The sequence below is a fragment of the Anser anser genome (genome assembly GCF_964211835.1).
Source record: "Anser anser genome assembly, chromosome: 26".
NCBI lineage: Eukaryota > Metazoa > Chordata > Aves > Anseriformes > Anatidae > Anser > Anser anser.
Genome location: NC_139747.1, coordinates 3,101,854 through 3,125,718, shown reverse-complemented (window position 1 = coordinate 3,125,718; position 23,865 = coordinate 3,101,854). Strand labels below are relative to the sequence as shown.

Here is a 23,865-nt window from a genome sequence, read left to right as displayed (position 1 = left end):
CAGAACAAATCCATGACATTGCAAGGCAACTGCTGTGGCAATAAAAATGAATGGGTCTATTTCCATTGTAAGTGTGGGGTTATGCCACCAGCTAAACATTAATATACTGCTTTTTGCTGCAAACAAACCTCAAACTTAGGTTGGCTACAGTAAGATGTATCCATACAGACCACGTACCTTGTCAAGGGGGTAGGTCAAGTTGCAAGCAAGACCCCATATTCTGTAGCATTTCTGTTCATTGCTGTTTTCCAGATGAGTCACCTAGGAGAGTTCACAATTAAGCATCTACTTGCCCAAGTGAGTTGTTCAAACAGATTATGGCTTGTAAAATTTCCCCAAGTAGAGCACTATTAACTAGAGACTCTGGCGCTGCACTACTAACCAGCTGGGAAAAAAATTCAGTTTCTACCAGATATTGTGAAGTTCAGCTTTTCAGGGCAGGGAAATTCCCACAGGGATGGGAAAAGCTACAGCTGATGAGCACATCCATAAAAATAATAAAAAAGGCACTTGTGATTGTACCAAGATAATGACAGGAAATAAAAAGATTTCATACGCTGAACACTACAGAGTATTTAATCAAAATGCTTCTCCAAAATAAGCATCCTAACTAAAAAATTGCTCTGGCATTTTGGAGTTTCGGAAATGAGATCCCTCCTGCACTGTCATATTTAGTAATCGACGCTGTGACCTATGCAAGTCTCATGTCAGATACTTTTTCCCTGTTGACAGAAGCCTTATTAAGACTGTTGTCTACAAAGCGATAGCAGAAAGGACAATGCAGTTTCAAAGAAGTGCTAACAAGCACTTCTTTACACAATGCTTTATCCTCAGATCCCCCAAAAGGTGCAACCTTGCTTTGCAAAGCCAGTGAAGAGGCAACTATCCCTTAAACGGATTTTAATCTAAACGCACACGTTTCATAAACGGAATAAACAGGGAGAAAGGAAAGGAGTTACTGAAAGATAATGTTTCATGGCACAAAGAGCAAGCAAAACACCCTACCAGCTGTAGAGCTGGAAATACAGCTCCAGGAGCATCAGCTGATCTCACCACCATGATGAAATCCTTTCTCAGACCTTACTCATGAGCGAGAGCCCACGATCTGGCTTCTGTTATTTTCCTTCTACATCGATTTTCGTAAGAGAAGCCTACGATACATCTATGGTCTTGTTCTTTCCCTCTGACAGCATCCAGTTTCAAACCGTACGGCCATTTAGCAGAAGAGCCCCAGAAAATGTTCATCCCAGGACTCTCAAAGGCTGCCATCAGTCTGTGGTCGAGCATGCTTGATGCACCTTTCAACCGGTTAGATCAAATTAGAGTCCGAAAATAAGTGATTACCTCCCTTCACTTAAGCATCTATTCTTTCTTAATAAAGTATCATAGGCATTAAATTTCAGGCCCAGTGTTTTCAGGGATATACGGGTTATTTCCAAGCCGAGCTATTACCAGTGAATGCGGTGACATTAATATGAGTAAATGCAGGAAAAAGGATGAAATAAAACATATCCTATTGAAGGAAATGAGAGCTCCTTAAGAAAGAAAAACACACATAGGAAAGACGTGGGCATATCAGGATACAAATGGGACACTGGGGAGTGCCGGATTCCACAAGCATGATGTTATTGAAGTGTTTGATACCAGAGTAAGCACCTGCAGATATGAATTACATCCTTGTTCAGACCACTAACATCGGAGTACTGACATCTCAGGAAGTGCTTATGTTATATTTCAAATCCCACTGCCAACTGCATAAATATCAAATAAATCAATCATAGATATAAAAGACATTATCTGAAGGACTTTAAAAGGCTGAACAAGCCACCTCTCTTCTAAAAGTAGTCCCACCCTTAAATCATTGGGGCTTTTTCTGTCAGTCACACCTGAGCAGCAATAACATTAATGCTGCTGACCATCAGACATTAACTATTCACCTCTGAGCACAGGGACAGAATTGGTAGAGAAATAGTTAAAAAAAGAAAAGAAAAAGTAATAGTTCAGGGATTGTGTCTGCGTGGTTTGAACTGCAAACATGCTTTCTGCTGCCTTCATCTCGTTTTGCATGTGGAAACTGAGGCACCAAATTATGAAATAAGTTGTACGGTATCAAAAGAGCTCGAGAATGCCAGGAGCAAAACAAGCTTGTGTAAAGTTTGTAATGTTTATTAGAGCAGGCAGTATTCATTTTCAGTCTGTTTCAAGAAGGGATTCCTGATCTAGACAGAAGATGCAATGTAGAAGGGTTTTTGTGACAGGACACGTTGTCACTTGTATGCATGACATCGAAAGAGAATTAAAATACACTACAAATATAGTTCATCTCATTTCAAAGAAATCTTGTCACTTAACTGAAAGTATCTATTCTGTGTTGAAAACTTCTGCTATGTTCTTGATAAATTAAAAAAAATACACAAATATCAAAAAAAAAGAAATAGTGAAAGCTATTGGATTTTAATAACCCTTTGTGCTTTAATAAACTAAGATTTTACTAGTGTTAAGGAATTTTGGATTTTAAGAACGCTTTTCAATTTAAAAGTTTCCCCATAAGCTCTTATTAGATTAATTTGTTATTTTTCTTTGCTTGCCATGGGAGCCTTAATTACTATTGCTCCAAATACAGCTACCATCCATCTTAATCAAGCAGGGACTATTTGGCCGTACTGCTAAATCATCTGCTGCAATCACTTTTAAGAAGTTTGTTCTGCAGTGAAAAAATGGCTGAGAAAGGAAGCAGAAGTAAATATATCTTTTTACTTTTTGTTCACTGCAGCAGGAAGATTAAGTAAGCATTCTGCTAACTATTCCTAACGGCTCAGAATGTTTAAGCAGAAGCGTATTTCGAGGCACATTCTGGGAGATATGGGAAAAAAAAGGGTCTGCTCTGAAGGACAGATTTTGAATTGGAATGAGTTTGAGAATTAAAACAAAAGTGTTGGTAGAGTCTAAATGTCATTGCTGATGATAATTTTACCCAGTCAAATTCCTAAAAATAGAGACTTTCCAAAGCAAGGTGATTTCCAAGTGGAAGCACTTGCAGGACTACCATCTTGCATGGACTGTGCAAGGAAATGCAGCAGAATTTCTGGTCCAGCCTCATAGCTGTTTATGCCACATGAGTGACTGCAATGTATTTTCTGAGAAGCACCCCCAATAAAGAAGACTAATGCGACTTGACACTTACTCCAGAAGCAGCATAAGTCTTGCAAACCAAATACCCCATCTGTTGGATCTTCAGACACATTGGGAATTGCCCTTGTCAGAAGCATGCACCACGCTCAACTTTGCTAAATTCATTCCATGGCAGAAATGAAACTTCTAAATGTTTGGTTGCATCGAGGTTCTGGACAATAGGGCCAGGCTGTGATCCTAGAATCCTGATGCCCTTTCCCTGTTGGAATAATATAGCCTCACTGAGACACCCTCACCTAGAACACTGCAGCCAAGCCGAGCATTTCCATTGACTTCAGCATGCTTCAGACCAGTCCAGTTTCTCTCCTCTTACAGTCTCGCATTATCTACTATATGATTTCATAACCTGAATCCAGCAGTAATATGCACAGCGTAATTACTATGTATTTAATAAGATTACATAATTCAAATGTTTTGGCAGAAGTCTTTTACAATCCCGTGCCAATTTCCAGTCATCAATTTTAGTACCAGTCCCTCGGCAGCTGGACCAACTTAACGGTCCTTCTTGGAATCACAGAATTCTTGGTACGAACAGTTAAAGGCTGCCTGGTTGTTGTGGGTTGGTTGTGTTGTTTTTTTGTGTGTGTTTTCTGTTTGTTTTTGTTTTAAGGAAAAAGCACTTTTTGAGAGAGTAGATATCAAATGGGTGGGGAGCAGAGAAAGAATCTCTCGGGCTTGACCTTCTCTGTGGTCCCTTATGATTATTAAGTATCACAGCATTTGACTGGGGGGATACAAATTAAATGAAGCTTTTAATTTCTGCGGAGTGATTGAAGGTGCCTTACATAAGACTCAGGATACAAAAATCATCTTTGTCCATCAAACAAATCTGGGATGGCAGAATATGTTTTGCCCAAATAACCCCAGGAATATGACGCAGAAGTATCGCAGGAGGCTCCATTCTAATTCAGCTCCATGGTCAATTCAGGCCACGAAGGGACCACAAGAGTGTCCTGCCCTGGGGCATGTTTGTTCAGGAGGTTATTCTGGTAACGTCTGGCTTCTACAGTTTATTACACTCGTACGTATTTTCATTTTATATCCTGTAAGGTAATTGTGTGAACTAAAGATGAACAATTCTCTTTAATTTGTCTGCAAAACAAAAGGCAGACCTTGGTGAAACTGCAGGTTTATCAGCTTTCAAAGAACTATTCTACAGAGCAGAATTTCCATATTAAAGAAAAAAAGCTGCTGACTTGCACTACTAAAGATAAAGAGTATATTCTTCCTTGTTCTGCTATTTTCATTTGATAAAGGAAACCGTATCAAGTGCCTCCATCTTTGATGTGGAACGATTCCATACACAGGAGGTAACACAATACTGCTCCAGCTCACACATTGTTCATATGGCTGCTTTCCCAAAAATCCACCCAAATCCCTCCATCCTCTGGTCTTCTCAGAGGTTCCTCTCGTTTTAATCCTCAAACAAAAATTAAATTTAGAGTTTCGAAGGAAGCTTTCATAATTAAGATTTCATTAACAGTTTGCATACAAAACAAATGCAACCTTGCCCAGCATTACTGTCAAAAATGAGAAATTCCATTACCAGAGCTCAGTTCGCAAGATACAGTACGAGGGGAAAAAATAAAATAATGTAATGACAAAAACAAAGGAGGTTCAAGTTTCTTTAAAAAAGTCTAACCACCCCCCTACCCTCTGTTCAGCTGCAGTAAGGTGAAAGGCTAAATGTGGACAGAATGGTAATATGTAAGCGGTTTCTAAGCTTTCTGGTGGGAATACTTAACAGCATAAGTATGTTTCCCCTGGAGACCTTCTCCACCATTTGGTCCAATTTCTTACTCCAAGAACTGAACCAATTCATGATGTAATGCTCCAGGGAAAACATTCCTCTCGAAAAAGAGTATCTTCCTAGGGAGAAGTTTGAAGAAAACATCTTAATATTGTTTAAACAGCTTTTGGCACAGGCATACTAGTTGCACTCCATTCAATACTGAAAGCAGAGAAAAGCAGGCTAAAAATGTGGAAACAGAAAGTTCTAGGATTTAGTTTAAGACTTCTCTTCAACTACCACCTCAAGTCCCTAGCTCTTACTGATCCTTAACGGAATGAGAAAAAAGCAGTTTTCAGGAGCTGAGGTTTTGTTAATAAAAGAAGAACAATTTACAGCTTTGGCTATTCTGTGTGTCGGTATGAAACCACACAGTTAATTCTGCCTATGGTCTTATCATTTTCTTTAACTCCTATGCAAAGGTGCAATTCCAGGGCACTTAACACCACCGATCTGGCTGTGACTAAGGCTTTTTGTGGCTCTACTAAGCGGCGCTATGCCAGGCATCAGAAGTTCCTGGCAGCAACGCTTTAATTTGCTTAACTCTCAATATCTTGCATATACATACACTCTGTGCTACCAACTGCTTTGCTTCCCTGTTTGCATCATCCCTCTGTGAACCAACATTCCTAACCAGAGGCAGTGGAACAGAGGGATGCAGGAAAACTCAGCAAGGTACAACAGATGTCTATCTACTGTGAGAAGCAAGCAGTGTAAGAGACAAATCCAAGATGTAAGAGACAAATGCAGGGTGAATTGCGTCTCGTGTTCTGTTGCGTGTATTATGTAATGCTCAGCATTAAGATAAGCTCTATGTAACATTACCTAGTACTTATATAAACTTTACAAAGCTTTTCTTGCAAAACATGCCATGAGTGCTTACTTTTTTGTTTTTTTTGAGGGGAAAGTGAAAGGACCTTTCTATTAATCATTAATATTAGTAACCACACAATTACTTTCTTGATAGCACACAGGAGGATACTCAACATATCCAAATCATAGTTCAAACATGAATTCCCTTGCAACCTTAGTAGATTTGCATTAATGAATATTTACTACTAAAACTCAGCGTTACTGACCTTCTGAACATGGAACTAAGTACATATGTTTGTCCAAGCATTTGTATGACATGGGCAGCTTATTTATGACACAGTGAAGCTTGACTTCAAAAGTGTCTTCAGTATAACTCAGTTGATTTAATGGATGGTAGTACTAGATCCGTATTTTTCATCCTGATGCTACAGTGCTGGCAAATAAATGAAAGAAAGGGCAAGAAAACGGAGTAACACTTAATTCAAGAACAGCACGAAACGAAACCCTGACCACAGAGGGACCAAAAAGCCCAAACTTCTGATTCTGAGCTTGGTTTGTTTACTATGTCATTAGGGCTCTTGAGGAACGATCACTATTTTTTCTTACAACTGCTCTTCAGACTTCAAGATACCTTGTTTGTAATCTTTAATGACTTAATCATAATTTTAAAAATGAGGTTCATTTGTCTACTTAAAAACACGAGGAGTCTTGCATTTTATTTGCTCAAAGGGACTTTTCTTCGGAGGGTGGGATTGTGAAGAATAGAGGATTTGTTTGCAGGGCTGGCAGGGTGGGATGTCCACGCATGGTGCCTGTTGTGATAGTTTGCAGTTTTAGTTCTTCATTGTTACAATACCCGAAGGCCTCTTGGCATAGGTGTCTAAATTTAAAGTTATTATTATTAATGATAAATATGGTTGTTCAGGCCATAAAACATGTTGCGCAACATGAATTATCTCGGTTGCACACTGCAAGGTCTTCACCGAACTGACTGGCGATGCCAAAACCCAGCAGTAAGCCTGCACCATAAAGAGGGTATTTAAACTAAACTTTAGTGGAGCTGGAAGCCAGGCCCTAGCAGGTTTCTGTCAAGAGGTTTTACTGCTAGATTGCTGGGTCTTGTGTTTGCAGAATTTTCAGTTTCTTGGTAGACCCTAAACTTTTAAAAGCCTTGAATCACAGCTATTTATCACCCATCAGGGAGCTACATAAAATGTATTTTCCTTCAGAATGACTATTTTCATTAAAAAAAAAAATCTTTAAAAAAAAAGACAATTAAGAATATTTTTTAACATTTACAATATATCCCAACTAACAGGGATTCTTGAAACTAAACACTATGAACTGCAAAAATTAATGCCACCTGCAAGCTGTAAATATGTGTATTATTTAATTTTTTTCCACGTATTTTCTTTGGCTGTTACATTCAGCTGAACAAGGCCTAAAAATTGTCAAACTAAATTCTTGTTTAAGAGTAGAGCTCTAACTACTGCCAGTTTGAGTGAAACACACATCCAGGTTTAGGGAATATGTTTTGTTTGTTTTGGCTACAGTACAGGGTAGAACATTTTCCATCCCATCCGAATGCAGTCAAAAAGGTTTTGAAATATTGCACAATAAAAGCCATTCATTATATCTGTCTCCTCTCCCTTCCAAAAACAAAAATGGCTGACCAGTTCCAAATCTGTGCAGGGGGCAGGAAGATGGGAGTCAAGGGGTCACTGGAAATAACCCAAGACTAACACCAGGTTTTTCAGGTTTGAGTTAGGGAATATGTTCCATGCCCTCATTCCCAGCGCACACAGGTTTTTCTTCGTCTCCCACCAAAGCTTGGTTAAAGTAGTTAATTGCTCTGTTATGCACAATTTACACAAGTTAATTACAAAACTAATACATTAGCCTTCTTGTCTATAAGTTACAGGCACCACCTCATTTTTTCCACAGGAACACAGTGGAGTTAGGCACTACCTTACTTCAAGTTAAAACATTGTGATTTGCACTGTTTACCTCCTAATTTAAAAATGGTGCAATTTGAAGGAATATTCAACTACACAGTACAGTTTGTTTTTAAAATGATTTCCATCACTTACATACCTGTTAGCAGCTTGAAAATGAAATTTCTTCACTGCCCGCTCCTGTTTCTATAGGCTTAAACTATACTTGGCATACATCAATGGCTTTTTTTTTCCTCTCCATTTCCTTGTATATAGATCTAACAATGATTTTCTGTTTGCTTCCTTGTGCGTAGATCACTTCATTGCTAATTTCTTTCCAGGTCTATGTACTGTAAAAGTGCTAGAGTATTCAGAGTCAGGAAGAGGAGCTAGAGCACAAAACATTTTAGTGGAGTTCCAAACAACTACATCATTATCACAAGTAAATGAATATACAATAGTGAAATTTATATGCAACACTCAGGCATTTCAGCACCCCCTTCAATTGCCAATTTAATCAGTAGCAAGTAAAGAAAAAAAGCTGAAGATATGAAGGTTTATGTACAATTATTTTTAAAATAGAGCTTATCAGCAAATGATAAAAATAGCACATACTATTCTCCTTATTTTCTTTCCCCTGCTTATAGTGAGTGCCAGGTTGAGAAAGTTGTTTGAACTCTCTTAAATCACATGGGAGAAAACTTGGTCATACAGCCTCCACTTCTGTAATCAGTGAGCATCTTCACTATGGCAAAACACTGGCATAAAATAATTGCTGGAAAATAGCAATAGAGACCCTAATCTGTCCCTGTAACACTTTCTGAAGACAGCACATGAAGTATTGCTGGTCTTTGTATTCTCAGCTGAGTAATATAATGCAAGTCTACGGGAAGACCCTCCCAGCTGTGATGTACTCCTTGCTTCCACATATTCAGCTGCCTGAATGTCCAAGAATACATTAAGACTGCACTTCATGGGAAAGCACAAACAAAGCAATATATTTGTAACATATTACTCTTACTTACCAGTTACATCATAATTACAACAGAACGGCAAAATGATCGGTCTGTCTAGGACTCACCACTTGTACTCTGTCAGCTGGAGCATGATCACGGCAGCCTGCTAAATGCAATTATTTGGCAATAAACACTTACCGCTAGCTATTGCCACCATGCTTGAAGCCATTTCACATCTACACAATACAAAATTTAACATTACCGAATACCCAAGCTTGTCTTCATAATAACCCTCTAAAGAGAGAAAAGCTTCCCCTTAGAATAGTAGTGAAAGTGAATGAGAGGTAAAAAACTGTCCCATACCACAAATTTCTTAATTAAAATACACAAACTTGACACAGAACTTAGTTAAAAATAGTTGAAATGGTGACTTAAACTGAAGGCTCCAAAGGCTAGCCTTCAAAATGGGACACTGCAGAGTCCCTAATCTAACATACTGTGTAGAGATGCTTCACTGATGAAACTAAAAGACAGCTCAGTTGCACAATGCTGATTTGGGGCGTTCCTGTCCAACAACCCCGTCACAAGTAAAACTGCCAGTGGTATTAGTGACTAATCCAACCTGACAGAACACCAGTGAAGTCTGCTCCAGGTAGTGCTGCAATTACCAGCTGAAAACTGCAACTACAAACTCAAGATCTCTTGAACCTTGGGACTTGTCTGCACATATACCCAAATTTTCATTCCCATACCCTCACAAAGACAAGAGACCAACTCAAAGTACTTCTGTTCACTGAATGCGGATAGCGAAGTTGCTGTCATTCAAAGGTTTATGGAAACTCAGTTTTGGAAAAGCAAAACTGGAAAGGGAACAGCGCTGGTCACTCTGCTGGTCACCCTTCCTGCAGAGCAGCACGGCTATCAAGTTGCTGGTTACACTATTCCAGGAGTCAAGAGAGATGCTCTTCCTCAGAAGAGCAAGTCACAGCAGATATTCCTGACAGATGTTTGTTTAATCTATTCTTAAAAGCCTCCAGTGATGGAGATTTCACAACTTCCCAAGGCAATGTATTCTTGTGCTCAGCCATCTCTGGTGCTGGAGCTGCTTCTTACTGCTTAAAAAGATATTTTTTTCTAATTTAAAAACATTGTTTATCGTCCCCTCCAGTACAGATATGGAGAACTGATCATTAACCTCCCCCTACAGTAAGATTCTGCATAATTGAAGCCTTGTCTCCTCTCAAGCCCTCTCCAGATTAAACCCAGTTACTGCAACCTTTATTTCTCTGCAGGTTCCAACCTCACCCTCACACAAGCCATGCAAACTGCCATTGAGCATCTATACGCAGTTCAACCCTTTTCAATCAAGTTGTGCCAGGAGGCAAATGCAAGCTTTGGTTTTCCTTCTCCTTACCCTTGCTCATCTATTTCTGATTTTACTTACACTTCACTCCACATCTAAAGTGCACTTAACACATCCACTCAAGGAACCTCGAGGGAGAACACACTTCCACTGCTGCTGTGACTGATGCATAGGACGGCAGCACCACAAAAAGCAGGTTCTAGGCAGCACTTTGGAGATTCAGCCCTCTCATGTCACATATGCTAGTTTATTGCCTCCTTCCTCCAGGACGTCTCTGTACTTGACCTGACCATTTGAGGCTGGTACTCAGGATCTGACCCCCACAGTCTCCAGAGGTTTCCCTCACTGCTTGATGTGATGTAACAGGTAAACCCGAACATCTCTGCAGCAACTGCAGAGCTCTTCTGTGTTTAAGAGTGCTATGTGATTTCCACATAGGAAGTCCTATCTGAATATGGTGCATAAGCATTTCACCTCTCTAGTATAAATTTTGGTACTTAGTGCACTTGCTGTTCTCATTTTCTTTTTGAATGTTAGAAGTAGCAGCTATTATTAGGCAGTTTTGATCTCAAATAAATTTAGATTATAATCTGAGCTAGCATCTGTTCAAAGATTTTGTACATTTTCAAAATAATTCAGTTATAACCACAAAAACTCATGTCAGACTGCCCTCTCCTGGCAAGCCAACATACTGCTATCACGACAAAATTTAACCCGAGTAACGGTTTGTTGCCACCCTGTTTCCAAACCTAAAATTTTCATTGTGACACAAACACAAAGGCCAAAATAAAACCTCAAGGAGACTGTTTTGATAAATTCCATAATATTTCTATATCAGTAAAGATGAACAGCATTTAATTAGTGAAGTTCCTTTCAAGTTGACTTAGGAGTTCTTGTCTTGGGAAAAACTGATGATGTCTGTAGAGAAAAAGTAAAACATACATAAACATGAAATTGTTCTGTTTGGTTTTAAGTTTTATAAAAGCAGCCCAGTATATAAAATATTTTATTCCACACCAATAACGGTAAAAACAAGGTCACAGAAGAGATAATTTTCAAGAGAAAGCTATTTCCTGAAAGCTGGCACAGGTATTTCACTAGGGCTGAAACAGAGCAGTATGCAAAATGAAAGCTACAGTAAACGTTTAAGTCGACCACCTACAGTCATCATATTTTATTATTGTTCATACTAGAATTATTGAAACAGTAAGATGACAGGTCAACTACTGAACATTATGCAATGTAAATAAAACACACACAGTGAAGATCAGAAGGGTCCAGAAATTAAACGCAGATTTATTCCATGATGAATATTTCACTTCCCTTAGCCAATTTAATTTTAAAAAATTCTTATATACAATGAAGTTTTAAAAATGTTTTGGTTTGCCACATTTACTGATTTCTTTCTTTTTTTTTAAAAAAAGACCAACCTTCTGGTCTTTCCTAGCCCTTAGTTGAAGAAACTCTGCTCTTCCGGTATGACAAGGTAAAGCTAAGTTTCTACGGCATAAGGTAACAGCTTTGCTGCTTTACACTCCTCCCCTTCAAGCCAAACTCTGTTTCTTTCTCCCCCCCCCGCCCCCCCCCCCCGAAAATCTAAAGTGTTTTTTATGGCATTTTTAAAATGTGGAACACAGGTTCCAAAAATAATTTATAAAAAATGATCTAGCCGAAGGGAAATATCAACATGTTGAACAACTCTAGCTAAAAGGGAATCTGTTAGAATCTGGTTTGACTACTTAAGTCAAATTCGGGTTTTATCTACTTTGATTAGACTTCAAAGCTTGAGTCCTGCTCTTTCAAGAAAAAAAAAGTCCTTTTTACCAAAGTATGGATTAGTATCAACCCCCATTCAAAGAAAAAGTAACCTTTCACTATAATACTATTTTTTTAAGTTATCAACTTTGTTACTCAAAATTGCCAAATGTCACGTTTTCTGACCTCTCTCCATTTACCTACTTCACATATTGATTGTGCGTTTGTGAGTAGGGCAAATGTGCCAAGATTACCTATGAAACAAACCAGATTAACAATCACAGTTCAGTTTCACAGGCAGAAAACCCACACTGCTGTGCAGGTGCCACAGCTATAAACATATTGCATACATAATGTTTATGCATGCATCTACAGGTTGTTCTTTATTTTGTCTTACTGCTGTATATTGAAAAAAAAAACCACTAGTCCCTACAGCAATTCTTCCACCCGACAGAAATTCATCTTTGCCTTCCTGAGATGACTGAGCTTGGTGGCTGCAGAGAAAGTCGGTCATTTGCCGAGTTTTTAATAACATTTACAGCGTTTAATTGCAATTGCTCTGTAGACTGAGCTAAAGTATGAAACACATAAGCAAGGAGGTAGACAAAGGTGAGGAGGTTGTCGGAATGCAGTTCACCATGGGAGAAAGGACTTCGTCATCTTGGTTATCTGTCGTGACTGTCTACCAGACCAAGGCACAAGCCAAGCTAGGACTTCCATGCAGTTCTGATCTTCAAGCATTTTAGTCATCAAAACAAGGAAAATCAGTTCTAAGTTACCCAGAAGGAAGTACGTGGAAGACAGAAGGAACATCTGATTTCTACATAGCACTCCCAAGAGAGAATATAAGAATCTAATACTGACCTTCACTTAGAAAATGGGAGGTAGCTGAAACCTCACTAAGTGTTAGCCTGATTTTCAACAGGTATCTCTGCTTCTTCAGAGTGTCTTTGGTTCCTTCTGTCCTTGCTATATACAGAATTTGTTATGCTCCTTTTCCGGGTTTGAGACCAAGTTCTTGTTTCTTGAGGCGTTGATACACACAAGCTCTTCCTCCTCCATCTCCTGCAAGGACCATCAGCCAGATTAACAGGGTCACTGTTCTCCTTCCCTGGTGCTGCAAACTGGATGAGATTTTCTTCTTTGTGGTGAATATTCTCAGATTCCATAAGGACCGATGTGCTTATCCTTCTCCTGGTTTTGCAACCAGAAGCTACCGGAGGAGGGCTCTTTAGAATCTCATTGGGCACTAGAATCCACGCCAGTCCTTCTGTTTCTGCATCTTTGTGTAGCCTCATGCTGCGTCTCACCCTGCTCGTTTCACTGCTGCTACCCTTCTTCCTTCTAAAAGGCCCTTCTGAGGAGTTATTTTTCAGCTGAGGAGCAGATAAGACTTCTTCCACATTAAAAGAAAGTGGAAGATCGTTTCCAATTGTTTCAAAATTGAACTTTTCAATAGGAGGAATATAGACAGTACTGCTTCTTCTTCTTGGTCTACCTCTTGAAGATTTTTTTGGTGGACAGCCAGTTCTTTGGAGAATCTCATGTATACCGGTGTCCTGTTCTGGAAATTCTAGCCCTGTTAGCCAATCTTCCTTGTTTGGGAAATTTCCCTGTAATTTCTCGTTTTCTATCAAGAAGCCACTTCCTTTTTCCTCTTTTAAACACTCAGTCTCTTCAGCTTGCTGGAAACAGTCGTATGTGTCAGAAACATAGTTTGGGTCTGGTACAATGCTTAGAAACTGGAAAAAAAAAAAAATTATAGGCAGAAACAATCCACCCAAAACTTGTTTCAAACAGCCGACAATTAAACAACTGCTACAGATTTCCTCATTAAGTCTAGTAATTCTCAAAAATAAAAACTGACCAACTAAAAAAATGAACCCTGCATGCTGGGAGGAACCTGCTCCAAAGCAGGGCCAGCTTATGCTGCCTGAGGTTCAGTCGAGTTCTGAACACCTCCTTCCAAGGATGCAGATTCCATGGCCTCTTCAGGCAGCCTGTTCCAATGTTTAACCACTAACAGCTAGCTTTTTTTTCCTTCCCAGAAACATTACTTTTTTGATGTAACAACACCAAGAACAGGACTTATTTTCTAGCAGTAACTTGAAGTAGATCAGTTACCTTATGATCAGGACCAGAAACCGACTTCAGACCACCATCTGACACCTGAAACACCGTAACGTCAGGGCTGCTGCTTTCTACAACATCCAGGTCCCCAGAGATGGGACACACGTGAACAGCAGGGATGTTTTCCCCTCTCATTCCTTCTATTGCTTGCTTCCATTGAACATCGTTTTGACCATTCCTGGATTTCGAATCTAAAAATGCATCCTCTGAAACAGAATAACACATGGTTACCTGACTCTCCTTGTGAATGTATGAAATCAATTTCTGAAGTACTAAAACAAACTCACAAAACTATAACCTCCTAAATGAGCATTCCAGAACACAACCAGCATCAAAAAAAGCCTCTCCACAATGCTACTGCACATCACTTAGCATTTTTAAAGCCTATGAAAACATCAGTCTGCAGTCAAGGTACAGAGAGTCTTTTTTGTTGTCTGCTTTACACTGGAGTCCTACTAGAGTTGAAGTGATGCACTTGGAGACTAATAATCTAGTGGATGCTTTGGGCTTTATTACAGACTAACATTTATTTCTCCTTCATTCCACTCCAGAAGCCATTAAATCTGAAAAATGCATACTGTGCTCTTTACCTATGCCCAGAACTGAAGATAACTATCAACAGCTTTGTAAATAAGTATTGAAGCAAAAAGAATGAGTAAGGCAAAACAAAACTAAAACCACATTACCTGGAAGTGCATTTGCCTTTGGTGAGCTTGGAGATGAGGCACAAGAGAGAACTTCTGGAATCTCAGGGATAGGGCTCAGAAGAGGCTTCTTAGAAGCCATTTCTCTTTCCCCATACAAGGATTTTTTAACTTTTCTCTTTCTTCTTTTCCCAGAGCTTGCATGTTTTGTTCTCTGAAGAGATGCAGAAGACCAAGCAGAGCACAACGCAATTATAATGATCCTTTGCGATATTTTCCAACAAATAACTTTTGTTACTGGATTTTGATAGAAAACAATCGTTTCTCTCAAATTAAGGTCCTTCTTGTTCTGCTATCTACAAATTAATTTAAAAGCTACAATACAAAGAAGGATTATTTCTGAGATATTAGGTTTTTTGTTTGTTTCATTTAACCAAATCTGGAAATCAAAAAAAAAAAATGAGTCTTTCAGCTCAAAACTACAGATTCTTCGTTCGTACTTACTTGTATCTTTCCAGTTTGAAAAGGATTACTTGCTTTCCCTTCCAATATACAAAAAGCTCAAATACGTCAGAAGTCTCACACTTTTATAGCACTTAAAGCAAACTGGCATACACCTGGGCAAGTACGAAGAATTATCAACCGTCCACAGTTGATAAGAGAAGCACCACAAACCCATCTTGTGTCTCTGAAGTCTCAAAGGTTCCACTCTTCGTCTGTAAAGTACCCTTTCTGCCCTGCAAGTATTTAAAGCCCTGCTAGTCAGCCCTAACAAGCAATACAGGCGTGCAAGTCAGTCTAGGAAAACAAGACAGACATGAAGAAGAGAATATCAGCAGCAACAGGAAACAAAACACTCTTTAGAAAATCTTTACTACAAACATCAAAATAATCACACAAAAACACACAAGAAAAAATGAATTGCATGAGGCATCTGGATGGAGAAATAAAATTTATTATTCACCAGGCTGTCACTTACTTGTGTCTTTTTGGCAGCAGATGTGGTAATATTCTTTGGTCTTTGAAGTTTGTTTTTCCTTGGATTTTTGGTATCTTTAACATTCTTAGTACTCGTGGCTCTTGGGATACTAACATCTGAATGGGTGCTAGACTGTTGAGGAACATGAAATTTTAAGTTGCTGGGGTACATGTGTATGTGTGCATGCGCAGGTGCATGTTTGCTTTTTCTAAAAAAGCAACACAGTCCAACAGCCATACGAACCCCGCTGCAAATAGTCTGTTATTTCACATATGAAGTCATAAAAGCTGGACACTCAGCAGTTAAGATTTATAGCAGTTATCTCTTCACAATGTAGCTCTCTTTTGAGAAAAAGGATATTCTAATAAGAATACAGTAAATTTTCATCTTCAGTTATTTCTTTCTGACAAGATGGGCTACTTTTCTAATTGCCTTTCATTTTTTTTCCTCCTTCCCCCTCCAATAAAGCATTCTAGAACTGTACAATACTGGAGCATGTCTGAAAGCATTTCTTATGGAAATTCTTGTACAAAAAATTCTATGCACCTTAAAATTCCAGCAACCAGAAGAGATACAGGTAGGATACTGTCTGTTTGTGTCTTATGGCTAGCAGACAATTCACTGTTATAGTGAAGACCTTCAGCACTGGACTTGGGAGCACAAATCACATTTTCAGTAACAGTGAGAGAATCATCAGAGGCTGCAGAACAACTTTGAACTTATTAGCCTCTCCCACACACTCCTATATCTCAAAAAAATTAAACCAAACAGAAAAATTAGACAGAAAACTTTGTTTCTGTTCTCCTAAATGTTCAATGAATACAACCTTCTAGATTTCCATGACTGAAGCCCATGAGCATGAAAATGAAATTAAAGCATATGAATATCTCTAACTTTCTGTTGTGGCTAAACTATTTGGGAAAGCTCCAGCAAAATTAAATAGAAATCGTAAATTTAAGTATCAGACGGTAAGCAAAGCTGTTTTTAATAACTTAAAAACCGCTTTCAGTCATAAATGAAATTTCCTTAGCTGCACTAAGGGGAGATATTTCCATATACCTGGATTTATGCAATCCTTTTATCTGAGGATGCAAAAGCTCTGATACACGTTTGAAAGGTATAACATCCCTGTTTGAAGAAGATGTAAAAAAACATAACAACAACAACAACAAATCCACATTAAAGAAACTTACCTTCCTTTTAGTAGAGGAACGAGTTGGTATTGCGTAAGATTTGTCAGATTCTTTTACTGTATATGAAGAAAAAGCAAATATTAGTTCAGTTCAACAAAAAAGGCCAAACATATTGAGGAAATTATTCACATGGTTTTTAACGTTATGTACAACATGTTTAGATCTTAGTCTTAAGTGAGATTTTATGCATAAAGGACTATCAAACATGGAAAGACTAAAGAAAAAAAAACTTAACAGCTTGCTTTACAATATAAATCAGAATAGAAGAAAACAACACTTGGGAGGATTTGGTAACAAAATAATCCGTGCTTATAAAGCTCTCATTGAGAGACATACACACAAATGTATAACTCCCTTTCCATTTTCTTACTGTGTTGCTTGCTGTTTTAAAAACATCAAAATTGCAATATCATAATTAAGATAGTAAACCAAATTATTTAAAGCAGTAAGTCTAATTAGATCAGCCACTTGCACAGAATAACAGCTGAAATAGCATCCACTTTACCTAAACAATAGGCAGACTCTGCAGCTACAGCAGTGACCTCTAGGAGAAAGCAAGAACATTTAACTTTTAGTATTAAGATCACCTCTGTAAGACAAAAAACCACAATTGTCACCTTTCATTTTTCAGAAAGCTGCATTATCTAATGACAAAAATACAACTCAAGGTTACCTGTGGTGTTTTCAACAGGTGAGACGTCTTCTGCAGCAACAGAATCCTCTCGTAACTCTTCAAGAGGCTCAACGCATTGCTTTAAGATGAGCAAAAAAAAGTTAAAATACTGAACACTCATGGAGACTGTAAGAAGCTATTTTTGTAGTTTAAACCAACTTACGTCATCGCAATCAAAGTTTGGCTGGGATAATGGCTCCTCAACGAGTCCCGACCTGGTAAAAGGGCTATTGCTTTGTGATCCTGGATGACGGACTGGTGTTGCTCCTTTGCGCAAGGGAGTATTTGCAGGCAAAGTTTTATCAAATATTTCTGGGCTGAGATCTTCTCCAAAAGTAACTTTTTTCTTCTTTGGCTTTTCGGAGCTGTATTGTTCAGTTTTCTCTATTGTAGCAAAAGACTGCTTAGTGAACTCAGAGTAGAAGAAAATAGCCTAGAAAAGTTCAACTATTCTGCAAGTTGTCAACTTGTCAACTAGACAAGTGTAAAATTTCCCGAAAAATAGGCAATACTATCATTCCTGCTAGTAAAGGGTTTCTGAAGTGATTTTTTTTTCCTTGACAACTTTATTTTCCACTTCACTTGGTAGGACCCTATGTGTGAGCTACTTCAGTGGTGGTTAATGCAAAATATTAGTCAGATTTTGCAAAAAGGCAAGACCCTATCATCCTATGTAATACTCTATTTACAACACCATCACCGCCACCACCCCAAAAAAAAAAACAACAGAAGAAAACCCATAAAAATGGAGTCAGACCTGTCTGCAATGCTTCACAGATTTTTACTTCAGAGCCTGTAAGAGATCCTCTTCCTCCACTGCCAACAGTATCAGTTGAGTATTCCTATAAAAATTTAAGTGATAAAATTATCTAATCAGTACTATTTAATTAAAGGTTGTCCTTCTTCAAGTCAAATGCTAAGTTCATCCTTAGCATTCCCACCACCACCTAAGTTAGTTAACCAACCTTAACGCAATCCATCAGTTCTTTCAGTGGCGTTTTCTTCAGTACAGATCGCAGCTGGGAGCCACTCTGCGTATGTTCATTTACTGAAGCACTTCCCATTCGTAGTGGTGTGACAGGCAGCTTGCTTTCATCATGGATTTCCAGGTTCAGTTCTGCAAAATTAACCTTCTTTCTGTGTAGGTCTGATATGACATTACTTCTGACTTCTTTGCTGATATGGTCGGGACTGAAATCTTTAGAGCAAGTACACAGATGTGAAAATTAAAGATTGAAGTAAAACTGAGAACGCTTTAGGAATCTTAACTATAGATGTACACACATCAATAGATTCTCTCAGCAACTTCACTTGGTATATCAAGACAAATCAATTATTTTCTGAATTTCTGCTACTATTACGCCATATTTTCATTTCATACTTTGAGCGATTCATACAAAACAGAAATGAAATAGGAGTGTTACGTGAAGGCTAAGATTTTGCATCAGGATTTCTCTGCCCATGAGTCTGCACGTTCTGCTTCACAGACATGAAGTGCTCAACAATACTTTTCCTTAAGAATGGCCTAGCAGAATCAAGGGAAATTCTTAAACAATTATTGCCATCCTGTGCCTCAGTTTGAACTTGCTTTTTGTGTCCCATAGCTAGCATACCACCCAAGAGGCCCTGCTCCACCTTCCAAATATTTCTTCTTTTTTTTTTTTTTTGAGTTTCTAATAAGAATATAACAAGATTATAATAACAATGAAACTTCTTACCATGGCTCGTTTCTAAGATATCTCTAATCAGAATTGCATCGGAATACTCAATAGGGTTGTGTTGCTTATAAGCCCATTCCTAGAAAAAGTTACAAGAATACAAAGATATATATACAACTCTCACGACATGATAAAGAGATCAAAATAATCTGCTGAGTTTTGTGAAGTTCTTGACATTTACCTGTTTTTGTCTGTCTGCTCACTAACTCATTTCTAATGTGTACAAGGGATTCTTGTACAAATCAATCCAAAACAGGTTACACCTATCTGACCAGAGAACCTAAAGTTCTTCACATCTATCTCAATGGCCGAAGATAGAGGGAACTACTTGCAAACGTTACCTTATAAAAATACGTTAACTAGTTTTTAATCCCATCAGAAACGAGGATTGCAGTTTCCTCAATCAGTCATTACTTGAGTTGTATTAGTTTTCCCAAGATATCAAGGCTAAAAACTTAAAAGGATTAGGTACCATAAATGGAAATGAAGATGAATGAATTTACATGGAATATCAAGCAACTGCCGAAGACGTACAAGACAAAATAATTCTTACAAGGGAGATTTGCTGCGCTATTTGTTTTCGTTGCCCACATTTGTGTAAGTACCTTAGAAAGAGCAGGTTCGGTGACAGTCACATCCTGGTGTGAGGACAAGACGGTGCACATCTTGGAATCAGACTTATTGCCATAGGTCAAGTTCTGTTTTAAATTTTCTTTCAGATCAGCTCCACTGTAGTCAGACACAGACTTTTCACTCTGCTGATCCAGACTGCACTGTTCTGTGAATGGTACTTTGTTCTGAGCTACAGTGATTAAAAACAAACAGTCCCAACAGCAAACTTCAAATCTTTCAGTCAATGCTATTTTTGTTTCTTCACCAAAAGAATGTAAGATTCAATACGGTAGGTACTTTTCTAGCTAGAAAGAAAAAATCATCCAATTTTGACTTCAACTTTGAAAATAACATTACCAAATCTTCAAAACAAAATGAGTTCTTCTTTCTATGTAAATGTATGAATACCAGCAGTACCAGAGAAGTAACAAATTTTAGTTTGTTCCACTCTACCATCTTCTCAACAGTTGGCACAGTACTGTCGTGACCTACTTTTGCAATATTTGCTATTTTCATTAGGAAATAAGGAAATTCACAACATGCAGTAATGCATCGTGATTTCTAAGTTACTGCACCTAAAAGCTACTGAACAAAAGTCTTCACAGTCAAGACAGACAAGAGTTAGAAGAGCTAAAACCAGTTATAATCCTTAAAACCATTCCCACGTTCCTAGAAGAAGTATGAAAATACTAATACGTTGTGAAAAGTAAATGAAAAGGCATAAATCTAGAAAGCAAGGTTAAGAAAACAACCATGAAAAACGTAGTCTCCAATGATTTTCAAGAGTTGTTGAGAAATCACTGTTCAGGATGCACTAAGAAACAAGACAGACTTAAACAAAAACCCTCAAACCAAAAACAAACACACAACAAAACCACTGCCAACCCTTGTAAAGGAAAACATTTTTGTTTCATAGTGTGTTGCTTCATAGGTTTTGTTTTAAAGGAAGACAAAATGTTTAAGATAAATCTTGTACCAGAAATACAATTCACTTACAACAGTCTGCTTCCTGAGAAGCACCAGATGCTTGTGAGAGTCCAGAAAAGTCCATCTGCCCTTCAGCTTCTTGCACTGATTTCAAAGGTGTTTGAAAGACACTGATTTTGTTCTTCGATGACTTGGCAAGTTTAAAAGGACTAGCATGCTAAAAGAAAATCAATGGCATAAGACACTTTTTCTAAGATGATGGCCTTTTTTACTTTGTATTTATACTTTATTTGAAAAAAGAAAAAGAAGTCATGTTAGTATTTACTTTATCTTGGATTATCAATACTTTAATTAGTCAGATATCAAGTACGGCAAATGCAGCAAAGTGAAGGTTACAGTAAACAAAATTAAAATATACAGGCAAGTCAGACATGGAGAAGACTCTACAGAAACAAAACCTGCAACATCTCCTTATTTTAAAATAAGGTATCTAAGGAAGTGAATAAAATTTAGGCTGTTGTTATTTCTTCTGACTTCTTCCTTAGACTTGCATTCTCCTTCTGCCAGCATATGTTAAATTTGAAGTCTTACCCGTCAATTCAAGGGGAACTAAAATAACGCATTTGACATTGGAGCAAGACTCTCACCTGTGTAAAAGTTTCTTTTTGCCGATTGCTTCTCTGCTGGGCAAGGTACTGAATAAGGGCATTATTTTCTGGTGACCCTCGTACTCCAATCGCTGATCTTCGTCTTAACTTTAATGCATTTGGAGACTTCCCTGAAATGGGATGCAGGAGGAAAAAAAATACAAAGAAAAATTGCAGCAGAATACTTACAGCTTTTTCATGGCAGATTTTTTTTGTTGTTTTCTTTTTTTAAAGATTGGTTTGTGTTATTTATAGAAACAGACATATTTAGCTGCTCAGCTTAGGAAACCTTCCTTCTCTTTCATGCTGTTTTCCAACCAAGTCAAAACAGATTCTAAAACTCTGCTCAACTAACAGAAAGATAAGACATAGAACATTCTTTTTCTACATAAGAAATGAAAAAGGAGGACAAAAAGCAAGATTTACATTTAACTAAACCATGTAAGTGAGAAATCGAGCCGTTTTTCTATTTTTTCAACTTTTTCAATTGCAGGTTAAGGAACCACACACAATACTTGCAGAATTTGTCCTACTACTCAACTCCTTTGTGAAGCTCACTGACAGGAAAAGTTTCTGTCACCAGAACAGAAAAAAAATAGAATAGGGAATGAGCGCAAATACAGAACTGAATCAAATTCCTGTCCTTGGATATATTCAAACTCAGCCAGACAACCTCAACCTGACCAAACTTTGAAGCTTTTGATAGGGATTGCACCAGATGACCTCCAGATGTCCCTCTGAGAAGGACAACAGGACATGAATCATTCCAGCCTTACCTATAGATGGACTAGTAAAACTTTCTTGAGTAATCCCAAATTCAGCAGTTGTTACAGTTGCAAAGTCAACAATTTTTCTCCTCTGTTTCTCTACTATTCCACAACAGGATTTTTCTTCTGCTTTGTCCCTGTTGGGTAGCAAGCAGCATTCATCCCCCAGTGAACCAGGTCCACTTCTGGAAAATTTCTCCTCACTGTTCAAAGGCCAGGAGGGTTCACCAACCACATCCCCTTTTAGTGTATCAAAAGAGCATTCAGCAAGCGGACAGCTAGCATCCTTTCTGCTGTGGTATGATTCCTTCTCTAGGACTTTGGAGTATTTCAGGGTGTGTTTTTGCAACCGCACTTGGCTCCCATCGCTTAAATTCTCCTTCTCAGATGCCATTGTGGCTTTTGATTCAGTCACTTTGCAAATCTTCTGGTCCTTTGACAGATCAGAGAAAGAGGTCTCTTCCTTCTCTTCAGTGTTTCTACTCTCATTACCTTTAACTTTCAGGGTAACATTTACAACCTTTAATTGTCTGTGCATTGTTAGTGATGGATTTTGAGAACCAAACGCTGAGTCATTCTTTGCTCTCCTGTAATGACAGCTCCCTATCAAAGAGAATAAGAAATGTTAGTAGGCATTTCATAAGAGGAGTCCATTACCACTCTCAAACTACTACCAAAACTCGGAATTTCCTGGACTTTTCTATAGTGAGGGGTTTATCAGTGTGTGTGGCAAAGGAGAGCTGCATCTCCAGAAAGCTACACAGCAAAGACATAAAAAGGCTGGGAAGAAAAATAAAAACGCACACCTGTCACCTCACCACAGATGTTTCAGGAGTAAGGAACTATGAGGCTGTGCTTTTACCCTATGACAAATTTCACATTAGCATCAAATATGCGAACCTCGATCACACTGCCATTGCTTTGCTATAATAAACATTGCAATAAGTATTAGTTAGCATTAGTAAAGCCTAACTTGGGGAAGTTTAAGACGCTAATGTCTTTTACGCTTGGTTCCCTGCATTTTAAAATTAAACACAGAGAATCCAGGAAAATAAGTCGGAAACTTGGCCCCCACGAAGGCATGCTTTTTTGGTATACTGCGGAGCAGGAATTAAGCCGTTAAACCCCGCATGTTCTCAAGTCACAGCAAGACCTGACACCCCCTTCCCTGCGGTTGTACAGAGACGGGGCTGGGCGAGGGGCCCCTGGCGACACTTGCAGGGACAAAACCCCTCGTCACGGTCCCCTCTGAGCCCCCCCGGCCCCTCAGGATCCCCTCAGCACCAGTGGATCCCCTCAGGATCCCCTCAGAGTCCCCCGATCCCCTCAGGGTCCCCTCAGCGCCTCGCCCCCCTCAAAGCCGCCTCACCGCCACCGCCGCCCGCCTCTCGCGTTCAAACCGGGCCGCCCCGCCGCGTATCCCTCCGCGCCTTCCCCCCTCTGGCTCCCCTCCCTCACAGCCCGTAGCCACCACGGCCGAAGGTTCGCGGGGACAAAGCGTCCCCCCCGGGCCCCATCCGAGCCGCTGCCCCCGTCTCCCGGCGCCGGTAGGGGGGGCAGGGGCTGGGGACTCTTTGACAGCCCCCGCGCGGAAGGATCAAGAACCGTTACAGCCGGAACGCCGCACCGCTTTGAAAAAAACCGCCCCTCTGACGCCGCCACGTGACTGAGAAAGCCAATCACAGGCCACGGTCGGCTTCGAGTCACTGTATGCAAATGTCACAGCTCTCTACTGCGCTGATTGGCAGCCGGCAGCGCTCCGCCCCGCCTCCC

General features: G+C 39.1%; 1 protein-coding gene across 6 annotated transcripts; it reads right to left on the bottom strand.

Moving 5' to 3' along the window:
• Positions 1 to 319: 319 nt before the first annotated feature.
• CDCA2 (cell division cycle associated 2) lies at positions 320 to 23,771 on the bottom strand. Of its 6 annotated transcripts, XR_014575431.1 has the most exons (18): positions 22,899 to 23,377; positions 22,102 to 22,695; positions 21,326 to 21,456; positions 20,748 to 20,895; positions 19,745 to 19,941; positions 19,140 to 19,218; positions 18,387 to 18,619; positions 18,179 to 18,263; positions 17,585 to 17,805; positions 17,422 to 17,500; positions 17,254 to 17,292; positions 16,749 to 16,804; positions 15,556 to 15,687; positions 14,619 to 14,790; positions 13,927 to 14,138; positions 12,667 to 13,544; positions 7,889 to 10,965; positions 6,061 to 6,227 (listed from the first exon to the last, which is right to left on the bottom strand). XR_014575431.1 is itself a non-coding variant. In XM_083811610.1 (17 exons), the coding sequence occupies exons 2-16, from the start codon at positions 22,628 to 22,630 to the stop codon at positions 12,702 to 12,704; spliced, it is 3,156 nt and encodes a 1,051-aa protein (XP_083667736.1). In that variant the 5' UTR covers positions 22,631 to 22,695; positions 22,899 to 23,377; the 3' UTR covers positions 320 to 10,965; positions 12,667 to 12,701. The 6 variants fall into 6 exon arrangements, 5 of the variants coding, with proteins under 5 accessions (XP_083667736.1, XP_083667735.1, XP_083667738.1 ...); XM_083811610.1 differs by having other exon boundaries at positions 320 to 10,965; XM_083811609.1 differs by lacking the exon at positions 22,899 to 23,377 and adding an exon at positions 23,720 to 23,771 and having other exon boundaries at positions 6,061 to 10,965.
• Between the last annotated feature and the right edge of the window lie 94 nt (positions 23,772 to 23,865).